Raw genomic sequence first — 16,508 nt, forward strand, 5'->3', positions numbered from 1 at the left:
AATTTAGTATTCCTGTTGAAGGAATTTGGTCTCGGTGAGGGTTGTGATGGTCGCAAAACCGAAATTAAAATTTAATGTCGACTTTTCAGTGTTATAAAAATCCAAAAATGGTGCTAGTATCGCTAATTATGAAAATTAGTTGTGTTTCGGTATTTCGATTTAACACAATTTACTTTTTAATATATGGATATTATCTAAACAGCTTCTGCATGCTCTAAAATTCGTTGTGTTTACTCCTCACTGTGAACTTTCCAATGAGCTAAAAGTTATCGAAAGGTAATAATGACTTCCTGCAATAAGCAACATCTGTAGCAAAATGATTCGTCAGATTATGTGTCAATTGTACTGTTTCAAGGTTTAGTCGATGTTTTCGCTTTTACATTTTTACACATGTTGTCATGGTCGATGTAAATGAAGTAACTGCCATAGTTGAGTTGCTTGCCAAAATATTATTTTTGGGCATGTAAATGTTGCAAACATGGCTGTAATTAGCGTTCGTCAGAAAATTTTCTTTTCTTTATCGACATTTGAGCGTAAGAACAGCTATTGCCGTATCCAATACACGGCAAATACGAGTACTACTGTACTGCCGACACGCGATTTAGAACGCTATAATTGTCACACGAGCGCTTCAAAATCCCCTTGGGAACGGTAAAGGAAGGGAACTTCCTGGCGGATTAAACCTGTGTGCCGGACCGAGACTCGAACTCGGGACCCTTGCCTTTCGCGGGCAAATGAAAGGAGTTTATGAAGGCCACTGGTATCACATTATTTCTGGTGATACTGGATTTTGTAACTACGGTATACCAGTGCGATTTCACGTGTTAATATACGCATTAAACAGGAGTGAGGGCTGGATCCACCTACGACGGAAACACTGTAAGCTACAATACCATATATTCACACGCTATTCATTAACTTTCACATTTGAAACCAACCTACATTGACCTCTATATCTATACTCAGCCAACTATTACGGTGTGTGGCGGAGGGTACTTCTTATACCTCCTTCATCTCGCTGCTTAATTTTTCAGTTCATGAATGGTATGTGGGATGAACGACTGTTGTTAAACCTTATATGAGGTCTAATTTCTCTGAAACCCTGTCGTGTCTTTTCACAACACGTACAGTCGTGGACAAAACGAGTGAGACCCCTCGCCTTTTCGTTATGCTGATCCGCACAGCTGTAAAGTCTGCTACACAGCATAACAGGCTAGGCGACGAAGTGCTACCAACATACTATGCACAAACGTGAAATTGAAAAACTATCCGAAATTTGTCAGACTGTTTTCAATCATGTGTAAGACTATATTAATGCTGATTAGTGTGTTAACCACAACACGTAAATATAAGATATGAATGAAAGAAGAAACGCTAATTAGTCTGAACTGTATTAGTAAAAATGAATTTCAGCTTATCGAGATAACATAACTGTTTTAGTAAGACAAAGTACCCCAGATCGTTACGAATTAGCAAAATATTATACGCATTCGGCGGCGAAATGGTCTGTGTCAACGTTCAGACCAGTCATACTGGATTACCGTTTCTGACCTACCATGAAAATGTGCAAATTTAGCAATGCATGAAGATTCATAACGAAATTTCATTCAGAGCCACACTTAAGTCAATTCAATTATTGACAGAAGCGGAAAAAGTAGGGAGTAACAAGTATGAAATTCTACAAGAGTTTCTTATCGACATCCACAGGGCGCCGGTACAGAATAAAGGTAGCAATAAAACGTACTGGGAGGCACGAGAATTTCTTAAAATTCCTTTACTGATAGTCTATCTGCCTCCACCGAGATTAGAACCGAAAACAAACCAGACCTCCCTTGCAGTAGCAAACACCTTTCACTATGCTAGCAGACAACCCAGGCACACAGCCCTCTATTATTACCCCAGACATGAACAAGCCAGCAATTTCGCAATGAAAATGGCAAAATGATCTGCAGTTTCTGTTGCATAAAGCTTTCTGGATTCAAAAACATGAGTTGTCTACCTTTATGTCACCGCTTATGTGACAATCATTCGGGATGTTTATCGAAATAACAAAAAACTGTTATTAGCGAGTAAATTTAGTAGTATAATTCTGCACCATCCCAGGAAATAAACGGTGACGTAGCTGCCAAACGTATTCTACAATGTTTCGAATTCTCCATTAGACGTACCACAGCCAGAAAACGTTCATTAGCCGAAGTGTTCCATAAGGTAGCTAGGAATTGGAATGCTCGCACATCTAAAACGCGGTGGCATTAATAGTGGGATCTGAATTACCACGTGTATAGGCAAATGGATTTTATTTGCATTCCTGTAAACGTGATTTGGATCGAAAGCGTAGCTACTATTAATATGCTGATGTATCGACTGCAACTGGAACATTTCGAATAAATAGTAGGGGAAATTACTATGCGTCCCTCATCTTCAGTAACTGTGGTAGCTATTTTCGTTGTTAGGACTTCGTCACGTAAATCGGTAAAAACGGAACCCTACTAGTCTCACTTTCTTGACCGTCTATCTGTCTACCCAACTCTTACAACACGTTCACGTCGAATACGAGCGGACATAATAGGCGGAAATGTATCGCACTTCCTGCGGTATACGGTCCCTTGGTGGTGTAAAAAAGTGAACTATGTCAACGCAATCTAAAGGTACGGCCGTTTATGTAAAGAAAATTTACACAAAAGGTCAAAAAATGGCTCCAAGAACTATGCCACGAAACTGCTTAGGTCATCAGTCCCCTAGACATAGAACTACTTAAACCTACCTAACTTAACACACATCCATGTCCAGGGAAGGATTCGAACTGACGGCGCAAGGAGCCGCGCGGTCCGCGATATGACGCCGTTGAGCGCACGGCTAACCCGCGCCGGCAAGCTGTTAATATCATCTGGTGTTACTAAAAAGTTATTCACTTTTGGTGAATGATTTTCTGCGCAGTTCATTTAAGAAAGAATAACTAAAAGATATTTGATGTTACGGAAGAGGAAGGACGCCTAATTCATTTCCCCTTGTCTTCTTCATGATGTTAGATTCGCAATCTGAGCATACGTACTATCCATAACCACACTTTAGATCCAAGTCATAGTCACAGATATGCGAATACAACACATTGGCTTATATTTGAGGTATTTCGTTTCCCACGAAGTGGTGGCAGACGACGCTGTGGCGTCTTCGAAGCGCGAGTTTCGCCAGTGCTAGCTATCTCAGCGCATCAGCTGAACGAACTTGCATAGTATGTTGGTAGCCTTGCCAGTTATGCTGTGGAGCAGACTTTAAAGCTGTGCGGATCAGCATAACGAAAAGGCGAGGTGTCTCGCTCGTTTTGTCCACGACTGTACATGGGAGGAAGCAGAACGCTCTACAAAGTTTAAAGTAAACCTCTTCGTCATGCACTACTAGCTCTCTTGTAGCGTCTGCCACATCTCTCTCTCTCTCTCTCCCCCCCCCCCCCTCTCTCTCTCTCTCTCTTATATTATCCACCCTGGTAAGGGTCCTGTAGTAATAAAATGTTGGTAACTAACACTCTGTATCTTGCATGAGCGTACAAGAGCTACTATGCCGAACGGCAATAATATAGAGCTCGAGTCCCGTCAGAACAGCGCTTGCATGATGACCATCAGGCAAAGTTCTGTTGTCAGTGTGGGAAAGGTTTAGTTGCTACCGAGGATTCATGTGGTGGAACCGCGGTGATGTCCATAGGCCTGCATTTGACACTTATTAGTGAGGTCTCATCCAGGAGAGCCGGTGTAGCCGAGCGGTTATAGGCGCTACAGTCTGGAACCGCGCGACCGCTGAATGTGACAGCTGGTACAGTTGGTGCCTAGTACTTTAACTAAGTGATTCAGCCACCTCTAGATATGGATTTTATACAACCCGCAATGCCTTCAAATACCACAAGCAAGACTCTCATTTTCTCTTTCTCACTATGCTCAAAGTACTAGAACTACAGAGAAAAAACGAACAGAACCTTTTTTGTAGGGAGTTTAATGTAGTTAAATTTTGTACTGGAACAAGTTTCCAGTAGAGGCCGTAATTTTCGAATTATTCGAGAAAAATCTACAGAAGCGATTTTCAAACCCGTTATTCTCGAGTAAGTCGATAACTGTGGCCACCAGCGAAAACTTATCACAATACCGAATTTAACTACTTTAAATTTCCTACAGGAAGGTCCTGTTCATTTTTTCTGTGTTAATATTAGTTGGCACGTAGCGAGCGAGAGAATATTAATCTCTCGCGTGTGGTTTTTGAAAGTGTTGTGGGTTGCAGAGAACTTAGAGGTAGAGGCAGTTGAATCACCCTGCATGCAAACACTCTAACATAACTCGCAATGTAAAAGGTAGCCTTCTGAGAGCTTTACATTACATATTTTTGTTCACATTTGTCTTCCTTCTTTCTTAACCGGCCACCAAATTCGACCTTTTTGAGTGTCATCCAGCAGCCTAATTATCTTTCTTCCTCTGGCTCACATCCCCAGACTCTCTACTACTCTTCTTCGCTGAGGTAATTTCTTCACAGTACATGTCTGAATGAAGAGGTTTCTTCATTCATATCATTTCCACTAATTTCTGCATTCAACATTGTACCAATTTGCCGATCTTCAACACTTAACAATGAACAATTTAAATAGGTGTATAGAAAGGTAAAATCTGTCTTAGGTTATTATATAGTTTTTGCATTTTAGTATCAGGAGTTCATAGAAGAGCTCTGAACAGTATTTAATATATTTTAAAGTTACTTTCAGAAACATCAGTGTATAATAGTTGCTGCCACATTCCACTTGACATATTGCCAACAGCTGAATGTGTTGGGTTCGAATCAAATCATTTCTTTTGATAGCGCAATACGCTACTAATGTATTAAATTCAGACCGTTCGTTCATTAATTTATCTGGTCTCTTCGTCTTCCGTTCTACGGAGCATTTTCTTTCCACCAATGTCATGTTGGAATTCCACCAATCAATCGTGTCTACCAGGAGCTGACATTAGTCGAACTATGAATTGGTTACCGCGCTCTATTTAGTCTTTTTTTCTGATTTTACGTAGAGTGATTCTGTGATGATGTTACAGACTTCCGGGGATGATGGAAGAGTACATGTATCAATTGGAGGTAAGGGACCCTGATCTGGATAAGACAGAGTCGGAAGTTATAAATGAAAATCGTTCTGATATCTGCAACCTCTTTGCTTTCCATATTTTAAGAAGAGGTAATGTAGACCAAACTTAGTAAACACGGGCTCTAAAATGCATACCTTAAGAGCTACGAGCACTAGTTTTGTAGAAGAGATGTGTTTCACAGTATCAAAGATGAACAAGTTCTCGTAGTTCTTAAGGTATATGCTTAACAGACCATGTTTACTGGACATATTTTGTTGGTTTTGTCCCTACCAAAATATGAAAAGCAAAGAGCTTGCAGTAGAAGAGGTCCAATATCAGAGGCTCAAATGGTTCAAGTGGCTCTGAGCACTATGGGACATCTGAGGTCATCAGACCCCTACAACATAGAACTACTTAAATCTAACTAACCTAAGGACATCACACACATCCATGCTCGAGGCAGGATTCGAACCTGCGACCGTAGTGGTCGCGCGGTTCCAGACTGAAGCGCCCAGAACCGCTCAACCACACCGGCCGGCTGTCAGAGGTATCAGAATGATTTTCACTTATAGCTTTCGTTTCAGTCGTTTCCGGAATTGGGTCCCTTGACTCAAATTGATATATTTACTCTTCTCTGCCACCCTCGGAAGTCTGTAGCACCATTACGGAGTTACACTGTAGAGTCGGCTAGTTCTGTGGAAGAGATACTGTGCTGTGTTTTCGTTTTGGACTCTGGAGCGTGGACAGTAAAGCGTGTGTTGTCTGTGTTGTGTTGGCAGACGTGGAGGAGGTGGACGCCGCGTCGGTGCGACTGCACGACAGCTCCGCCCAGAGGCCCACCATCGTGCGTCGCAGGTCAGTATACCACACTAGTATACACTACTGAAGTACCTTCGGCCATAAGTTACATCTTTTATCGTTGACAGGACTTTTTGGTACATAATTTGAGAAGCAACACAACATTTTCACGTTTTTAACTTTCTTTGTACATATTGATATCATGCTACAGTCCAAGTGCACTTTTCTATAAGGCTATGGTGGGGGCAGAGGGGGTGGGGAAAGGGGCATTTGTCTACGGCAGTTGTCGTCAAAGTGCGACCTGATTCAAATATTCGTGCAGCCTGCGGTCAACCTGCTTTGTAATAATATGCATCTAGCAACTAACAGCTGAATCCAAGAACATCAACTAACGTTAAAGGCTTCCTGAGGGTATAGTTCTCCTGCTCATAACAAAAAAATACTTACAGAGACAATAATATTTCAGGACGTGCTTAATTGTAAATGACGTTTCTGAAGTCGCCCGTGAGCTAAATAAAGTTGGTGGCTTACCTCAGGAGCTGAGGGTATGTAGTGCGGCCACTGCGGAGGGTGTGGGAGGAGGAACGTTTTATTGTTTGTCTACCAGTATTGCCAACTCACTGGCGTGGGCGACTCATGCCGATCAGCTGCTGTGGTATAAATTTTGACACTAAAGTAATACGGATTCGTGAATGCACATTACAGAGATGGTCGTCTTCAAATGCGGTACATAATTGTAGCAAGGAATATGATATTAAATTAAGACTATTGTGATAAACCACAATGAGCAGAAGAAAAATGGCATTCAAAACATTTACTAAACATTGATTTATCCGCTCACACAGTCAACGAAACACTTCGTCAGACAATCAAGCCAGGTTCACACACGCAACTAATGTGGCGCCACAGCTTGTGACTTCCTGTAGTTGCATAGTGAGTTATTGTTCACACCGGACACCATAAGTTCTATGTCGTTGCACAGTTTTCACTATGGCGGCACCCGAAATCGTATGGGCTCGTATTAATGATACAGTGCAGGCTGAGGCATTACAGCTGTGACAGGAGTTAAATATACGGAAGAGGAAACCTCAAATGTTGAATCCGAAAATTGATTCGCACAAGGATAAATCAGGGTCCACAAACACATTTTTAAAAGAAATAACACTCAGAGACGAAAATACTGCCTGCAGTTGCAAACTAACCAACAGCTGGCATGTAAATGTCATCTGGAGAGATGCTACTCTTCCAAGATTTTAGAATCTTATTGTATTCGTTTATATCATGAAGTTTATACGACTCGTTTTTTTTTTGGTTACACGTATTAAGTTTATTTATTTATTCGTCCAAAAATATTTTAAGATTTTGGAATACGCCACTACGCCACTGGTTTGCACACACACACACACACACACACACACACACACACATACACACACACACACACACACACACACACACACACACACACACATTGCTGCAGAAAATCAGACATAGCTTGCTGTTCTTGTAGTTCCAGAAGCTGTGAAAGTGTATCTGTTGACCATTGTTTTCACTGTTTTCAGAAAAAAAATGAAAACATACTGAGATCGAATGGAGTACAGCAGCAGTTGTCCACGATAACTGCGACAAAATGCTTGTTTCGAAATACTACCACCAGGGACATGTGATGGAAAGGAAGTGGCCCAACAAAGTACAACCAAGCTGAACTTTTTGTGCAATGACAAAAGTGGCGTCTATTAAGTTGCGCCACTAAAAACTGGGAGTTCACACATGCAACTGCAATATGCTACTCGGTGTGGCGACACATTTGTTGCGTTTGTGAAACCGTCTTTGCAGTATTTCAACTTTGGTGTCACTGAGGGCGGTAGCAACCTGAAACAGAGAACAGTCGACACGAAGTGTTCCGAATGGTGCTGACGGTCCGTACTTGGGGGGTCGGCAGGCTACTCGTCGCGCACTTACTACAGCTAGTCTACTGAGGGCTCATAAAATACTAAGTCATGTAGGTCGCCAGATAATAATAAGATCGGTACATACACAGCCCGATGTGCCATCCCACAATGTCAGTATTGGCTTTTGTGCAAAAATGTTGTACAGCCTTGTTTCATGACCCGCCACGCCTTCCTCTCCTGTGCCTATTTCTGTATCTCAGATTAACACCACGCAACGTTCTCATTTACTTGTTGTTTGTATTCCAATATCTACTGTCTCCAACAATTCTTGCGCTCCACTCCTCCCATCGGTAGCATGGAAGTTTTTGCCTGATATCTTCCTTAACGCAGCATGGTGCTCCTTTTTCTTGTGCAATGGTTCCCAACCTGTGGTAATCATCCCCTGAAGTGGACAACGTAATTTCTGAGCGGTAAAAACAAAAAGATTCAATTGTGTTCTGGTCACGAAACTAAAGTGTTTTTAAAAGATCATCACTGTTATCACCATTTAGTAAGACCGTAATTCTGATTACGTAAGTGCCCAATAATTTTTAATACTATCATTAATGCATAGCACAATATGGTGGAAGTTACAGCTTGTATCTTCCTCTCATACACGACACACATTCTTTCTACCATGCATCTATGACAGTAAAATTGAAACTTATAAATCACATATGCTTAAATATCTCATAAAGGTGTCTTCTCAGAGCTGAAGGTAATTCCCGAAATGGACCAGGAAGTGATTCATTACTCACTTCGCAACAATAAACGAACTAATCGACAGTACAACACAATAGCAACTATTTAATGGCTACAACACTACTGTAGTACCTAGACTGTATTATTATTATTATTATTATTATTATTATTATTATTATCATCATCATTGCTGGCAGTGGTCAGACACAGCATTATCAACTTGAACTCTTCCAAGTTTCCAGCAACCAAGCGATTTACAGAGAGGAGACCAAAATACAGTACACAGATTTTAATTTGGTTGATTTTGAACGGCGCTGCGGGTGTGGGTGAAGCAAGTGTCACTAGTGAGATGAGTGGTTCCGGAGAAGCATGTTTGGTAACAAATACCTATCCTCAATACGGATAGTTATCTTTATTTTCTGAGAAGGAGTTGTAGGTACCATTCGCGACGCAGTTTGAATGACTTCATCACTCATTTAAAAACGTTCGATAGAAATAAGCAGCACCACTTTCTCACTTATTCATTAGCTCGAGTTTCAGTAAAACAACTACGAAAACTAAATATCACTCGTCTTTCGCCAATTTAAAAACGAAAGCATTCAAAGAAAACTCTTTTTCATTCGAAAGTTTAATTAGGAGTCATTATTGATGATGATGATGATGATGATGATGATGATGATGATGATGATGGAAGGTGGCAGAGCGGCGAGGGGATGGGTGGTACCAGCTAATATCTGATTGCACTCGGGAGTAACAGTGTCAGAAACAATGTGAACCACTGTTCTAATGAGTGGTTTATATGTATTCCTTTTTCGCTAATTCTACAATTCATCCTAGTTCTGCGGTACCATATTTCAAACGTCCCTGTTCTCTCTCTGCCAACTTTCACAGAGCCAATGTTTAAATTCTAATGTCTGCTGTGGTCCAAAAGAAAATTCTCAGAAATTTCTTCCTCAAGTTAAGACCTATGATAGTAATATACTCCTTTTGGCTAGGAAATGCCCTCTTTGCCTCCGCTAATCTGCGTCATATGTCCTCTTTCCTTCTTTCGCCATGCATTGCGTTTCTTCCAAAGTAGCAGAATTCATTCACTTATCGTTAATAACCTTTCATCTTGAATCCGCAGACATTGATACTGCTCTGTGTAATTAGTGTCCGCATTTCATGGTCTCGCGGTAGCGTTCTCGGTTCCTGAGCACGGGGTCCCGGGTTCGATTACCGGCGTGATCAGGGATTTTCACCTGCCCCGAGATGACTGGGTTGTGTTGTGTCGTCTTCATCAACATCATTCAGCCCCATTACGGTCGGACTAAGGCAACGGAAAACCACCTCCATAAGGACCTTACCTAGTACGGCGGTGCGGGTCTCCCCTACGCTCTGTCAAGAAGCATGGGACTTTATTTCTATTTTTTCCCCTGTAATTAGTACTGGCCTGGTTGGAGATCAACCACTTATCAGTAGATGTGTACCATAGTAACGTCACTGCCTACAAAGGAGAGGGTTACCTCTATATTACTGAAGGAAGTTTGATTATTTTTATGTTCGAAGACATACAGGAAATCCAGGACACCGAGATACATTTTAAGCCGCTTTTTTTACGATTTTTAAATGGAATATCATACATTAATATTCGTTTACGTTCATGGTAAAAAGCAACAGCAAATGAGTCGTCTTTCCCGAATGTTTTTCATAATTCCATTACCCGTGGAATAATAAAGCACGAGATCGTATATAGTCGATAACTTTTCCTACCTGATCAAATGCTACTGTATTAACACTTTAAGCGACAGTGATAAATCTACATACCACTGGAAGTGCCATTGTTTACTATGTACAGATTTTTCTCCTGAGTTATTTGTATGAATATTTACGATCCCATAGCACATGGTTGCCATAGCAGTAAATAATAAATGATCAGTTTTATTCATTACTATCCCCACATAGTAAACACTGAGAAGTATTTCATTGTTAACTCGGGAAAAAATTTGTCACTTAAAGGGTTAATTTATTCTATCTATATCCGAATCCCGCTCCAGCTACTGCCGAGTCTGGGTGCTGACGAGTCCTCTCCATTTGGCTCGGTCCTCCCACCACTTTTCTTCTTCCACTTGCTGCCAGGTCACATCTCTCCTTTCTACAGATATTCTCACTCCCATTTTCCACCGTGTTCTTGGGCGCCCTCTAGGTGTTTTCCCATCCATCTTTAGTTATTGCATAATTTTGGGGAGTCTCTGCCCATGCATCCTCTTAACATGCCCATACCATCTTAATCTCTTTTTTTCAATTTCTTTTCTCATACTTTCTTGTTTAAGGTCCTTTCTAATCTCTACATTCCTTATTCTGTCCATTTTTGTTTTTCCCTTAACTGCTCTGAGAAATTTCATTTCTCCTGCTTGCAGTCTGCTTAAGTTCCTTTCTGTCATTGTCCATGTTTCTCCACCATAGGTGAAAATAGGGAAGTAATAATTCTTATACATAAGGAGTTTTGCTTTTTTTGAAACTTCCTTATTCCAAACCAGGTGTTTTATTGTTTGGTAGAAATTGCCTCCCTTCTGTAGCCTCCTATTAACTTCGTTAGTTATTCTTCCATCCTCAGATATTTCACTCCCTAAATAAGTGAAACTTTCTACCATTTTGAGGGGTTCTCCATTCAAGGTAATATTTCCGTTGATCTCTTTCTCTCTTCCAAATACCATTACTTTACTCTTATCTTTATTTGTTTTTAATCCATACCTTTTCATTATTTCCTTCCACGCATCAAGCTATAACTGTACATCTACCTCTTTATCACCCCATATCACCATATCATCCGCAAAAATCATCTTTTTGTCTTTTTGTTTTACTATATCTTTAACTGCCCTATTCATTCCCTCCATCACAACATTAAAAAGTGCAGATGATAGAAGACTTCATTACTTAAGTCCTTGTCTTATTTCGAAGTATTCAGAGTTTCCCAATGGTGTTCTAATTCTACAATTGTGTCCTCTGTACATTGTCTTTATTACATTAATGTATCCATCTACTATATCTATCTTCTTCATTTCTTCCCAGAGTCTTTCCCTGTTAACTGAGTCATACGCCTTTTCTATGTCTATAAAAACCATTATCACCCTTTTGTTATACTCCCAACTTTTTTCCATCAGTTGACGGATAGAAAATATCAGGTTGATCGTGCTTCTTCCTTTCCTAAACCCATGCTGTTCTTCACTCAGCTCCTTTTCTATCTTTTCACTTATTCGATTTTGTAAAATTCTTTCAAAAATCTTGGCTGTATGACTCATAAGGGTTATTCCTCTGTAGTTTTTACAAAGTCTATTATTGCCTTTCTTGAAGATGGGAACAATGTCTCCTGTTCTCCAGTCGTCAGGTATTGTACTATTTCTCCACACGCTTGATAGTACTCTATACAGCCACTGCATTCCCATTGGACTCGCTGCTCTTGTCATGTCCACTGATACTTCACCAGGTCCTGTGACCTTCCCCCCCCCCACCAATTCATCTTCTTCACAGCTTTTTCCATTTCTTCCCGTGTAATTTGTCCTAATTCTGCTTCCCAACTTCTCTCAATTTCTCCATTATTTGTTGTTTCCTCATGTACCTGCTCCTCAGTGTTTAACAGCTTCTTAATATGTTCTTTCCAGAGATCTTTTATATTCCCTGGATCTTCAATAATGGTACCGTCCTCTGTTTCCATCTTTACTGGTACTTCAGAAGCCTTCCTTTTATTTTTCATCATTTTATAGAACATTTTCTTATTGCTCTTCACATCTTCTTCAAGTTTTTCTGTAAACTCTTCCCATGCCTTTTTCTTTGCTGTTTCCACTGTTTCTTTGCACTTCTTCTTTTTCTCTATATATCTTTTATGGTCTTCGTCATTTTTAGTTTTCCACCACTTTTTCCATGCTCCATTTTTTTCTTCTAACTGCTTGGATTGTGGTATCATCCCACCAACTTGTCTGTCTTATTTTTTCCTTTCCAGATGTTCTGCCACATAATTTTTGTGCTGCTTCGACTAAAGTGTCTTTGAATAAACTCCATTCTTTTTCTACATCGCAGAAAACTTCTTTTGGAAATTTTTGTGTGATTAATACTTTGTACTTCTCAGCACATTCACTCTCCTTCAGTTTCCAATCCCGTATCCTCATAAGTTTCTTCTGTTTTCTATTTTTCACACACTGATTCATTTTCCATTGTCCCACCAGTAATCTATGGTCTCCATCTGCATTCACACTTGGAATTACCTTCACATTTGTTACTTTCTCTCCCCATTCCCTATCTACTAGAATATAATCAATTACACTCTTGGTTCTTCCATCCCAACTGTATATGGTGATAACATGACTTTCTCTCTTCATAAACCAGCTGTTTGCGATTTTCATTCCATTCCTCTGGCACAAATCGAGGAACCTTTCCCCTTCTTCATTTCTGCCTCCATATCCAAAACATCCCAATACTTGCTCAAATCCCTTTCTGTCTTTGCTTACCTGTGCATTAAAATCTCCCATCATTATATTAGCACTCTCTATATGGTTTTCTAACACATTTTCAAAGTCCATCTTCTCTTCTTCGTTACATCCCACTTGAGGTGCATAAATCTGGATTACTTTTAGTGTTTCTTTTTGGAATCTCAGGTTTAAGATTATGATCCTGTCTGATATATACCTCACACTTTCAATACAGCTTTGTATGTTCTTATTCACCATCACTGTCACACCATTTTATCCATACCTGTTATTCTCACTCCAGTACAGTTTTCCTCCTCCTCTCAAATTCTTCTCACCTTTTCCCTTCCACTTTGTTTCGCCTAATCCCAATATATCTAACTTCCTCTCTTGTTAGTACATCTGTCATTTCTTCCATTTTTCCAGGGTTAATATATTACAGGTGCCAATATTTAGGTTATTTTTTAGTCCAGTTGGTTTCATCTTCTTGTACTGATGAATATCATCAGGTCTCCCATCATTCGCACCAGACTTGAAGAAGCAGTGGGGTTATATCCTGAGTGGTTCGTTCCGAGGCTCGTCTGTTTTGAAAGCAATATATGAAGACTTTCCTACTGGCTTGCTAGGCCTAACGCAAGAAAGGATTTTCTGTTGGGGCTGTCTCCCTTAGCCTTTGGAGTTTCTCCTCCACCACAAGGCAGTGGTTCCCTTCTCATTTAATCCCAGAAAGGAGGGTTGCCTCATCTGCCAGCTACGCCGTTCCGAAGTCTTCCTTCTCCGCCGTCGCTGCCATTTAATTTATTCATGTGCTTTAAATTATCTGAGGTTCCCTCGTTCTCCTGATAAAAATTAAGAATACTGTAGGGGCGAACTAACAGAACACCTGTACCGAACAACTTGTGACAGTATAAAATTTCTTTTCCTCAATTCTGCAGTGTTGTGGAAACAAGGCATTTGCGATTAGAGGAATGAGGGACTGGAAGTAATAAATAACAAGCCGTGGTCATTGAAGTCCTCTCACCAGAAACAAAACTTCATTTAGTGGACATAAGCCTACGAATACTGTTACGTAGACCACTAGCCGATGTCGCATGGCTGGTTTACCCGGCAGAACGACTGACAGTCTTGTATCTTTCAGACTTTACTATGTAAGTACCGCGTATCGTATTGTAACTGCGTGGAACGATTAAAAAGATGTATTCATTTATTTGTCAGAGGATTTGCACTCCTGTTTAGTGCATGATGAAACTAATGTGAGCAAATTATTAAACTTTGTAAAGTTTCTGTCTTCTTCCTAAATTTTTGAGGAGAAGGAGGGGAGAAAAACATGTCCTATCATCCTGTTCTTTCTTCTTGTTAGTGTCTTCCACACACTCTTTTCCCCAACGATTCCGCGGAGAACCTCTTTATTCCATACCTTATCACATAAATTTCAAAATGTTTCTCTAGTACTACACCTCAGATCCTTTTATTCTCTGCCGTTCCCGTTTTCCCAAAGTCTGTAATTCACTACCTTGCAATACCGTGCTCCAACGTACATTTTCAGAAATTTCTCTTTATGGAACTTAGGTTGAAATGAAAAATGAGTTCACTTGATTTGTAAAAAAAACGTGCTTACGCGACGGTACCTAACGGTTACTGCTGCGTAGTTTCTCTTCCTAACAGCAATTCATACGAACAAAGCAGTTGCGTCTTCACCTGCAGTTAATCGTACTTTAGGTTCTGGGGGTATACACGGCTTTGTTTAAAAAGAATATCTCGATTTAGTCATAGGGTCGAGCTGCGCACGTTTGTTCATTTTTCATTTCAGCCTATGTTCCATACAGAGAAATTTTATTACTGGTAAGGGAAATTTTATTTTCGTAAGATGGAGTATTTGGCCACACTTGCCTCACCCATCTGGCTGTTAGGTGGGAAACTTTAGTTCATTGTTGACATAGTATAGTGTTGTGAGGTTATGTCTGCGCTGCTAAATATTGCTTTATATTTTCTTAAAAATGAGCTCCATTGGGTGATTAAATAACACAAACATATTCTATTATTTTGCTGTAGCTACGTAATTGCCAGGCAAAGATAGGACATTAATAATTTTGTGATAAATGTCTACTACACGTACTTCAATATAAGGCTTGATGATCAAGACAAAAGCTGGGCATCATACAACGTATACCATACATTTCTTGAGCGACTGAGACTGTGGAAAAATGGGAAGAGGAATGCAATACCTTTTGCATTTTCTGTGGTTTGGAGGGAGTCGCAAAGAGTCATGTATACGACTTATTTTTGTATGGTTAACGTTGAAGGTCATAACGAAACAGTAAGAACGACATAAAATAACCCAACATATATTCAGCCTTACAACCAGTTCGCATAGAGAATCTCTTCCTATTCCAGTTCTACCTATCATTCTTGAACATTTGCTACAAGTGAGCAACTCAGATAGCGAATGCGACGATGGTGAGGGCTACAAGCCGGAAGAAGATTCTGCACAAGAATTATTTAGTCGAAACGAACTAAATGATTTACCGCATGACTTCGATATGTAAACAGATGTATCCGAATTGCTTGGGTCAAGACTACAGCAAAACATCTGCTAATACGCGGATATCAATCTTTTGGTAGATGAACAGAGAAACGGAGTTAATAAAATTCCTTAAAAAAGAAGACCATATGGATTTTGGTGTGACACTGAGGGTTTATTGAATTTTTTTAGCATCATTTACGATCCAAGACAGTGGAGGTTGTTTCTAGACTCGTCAAAACGTAACCTGAAAGGTATATGTTTAGGTAATGGGATTTTTTTGGCTCAATACCTGTTGCGCCCCATCTTAGAACGAACTTCATGCAGTGAAATCAGCGAAGGGAAATTCAATTGTCATGCATTTTTTGTGTTTTTGTAATAAATATTGGCGTTTTTGGGGCACATATACCACTGTGCACTTTAATGTAGTGTGCACGTGCACACTCTGCATCTCTGTACGAGGTTACAAAATAAATTATTTATTTTTAGCGCAATTAAAAAACGTGCTCTTGGAAAAACATGTGATTTCAGCTACAAGTTGAGACAGCTTTCTGTACAAAATTCTGCCCTGATAAAAAAATGGATTTGAAATCAGAATGAAGAATATTTTTACGTATCAGCTTACAGTCACAAAACATCGTTCTATAAGTTTTAAAATGCAGTGTAGTGTAATAATAAGAAACATAAATGTTTCCATGTAATTATAATTTTGTAATTAGCATCTTTCACTATACTTTTTGCAACCAGTGTGGGGCCATTTGCATATCAATCCCTCAATCAATTTATTTCACCGAATATCTGTGCAATCATGAATGTCAAAATACGACTTTCGAACTTGGTGTCAGGAAATCAATAGCTTGTCATAAACTAGTTAAACATGTAATAAAACAGAAAGAAATAATCTTTAAGACTGAAAAAAAGGAAGAGATGTACCAAGTAAACGAGAAGGATGAGAAAGTTGATTTATTTTTGTCATTTAAAACAATATCTCCTGGCATGTCGTAAGAATGAGATAAAACAT

The 16,508-nt window shown here is 39.8% G+C and overlaps 1 protein-coding gene across 4 annotated transcripts in view; it reads left to right on the forward strand.

The window, feature by feature from the left end:
• Window positions 1-16,508, forward strand: part of LOC124796334 (FH1/FH2 domain-containing protein 3) — a 646,429-nt gene that overhangs the window by 32,392 nt on the left and 597,529 nt on the right. For all 4 annotated transcript variants that reach the window (XM_047260468.1, XM_047260466.1, XM_047260469.1 and 1 more), the window contains exon 5: window positions 5,873-5,948. In XM_047260468.1, the coding sequence (XP_047116424.1) occupies window positions 5,873-5,948 (76 nt within the window). The remainder of the gene's footprint in view (window positions 1-5,872; window positions 5,949-16,508) is intronic.

Source organism: Schistocerca piceifrons, chromosome 4 (genome assembly GCF_021461385.2).
Source record: "Schistocerca piceifrons isolate TAMUIC-IGC-003096 chromosome 4, iqSchPice1.1, whole genome shotgun sequence".
Lineage (NCBI taxonomy): Eukaryota > Metazoa > Arthropoda > Insecta > Orthoptera > Acrididae > Schistocerca > Schistocerca piceifrons.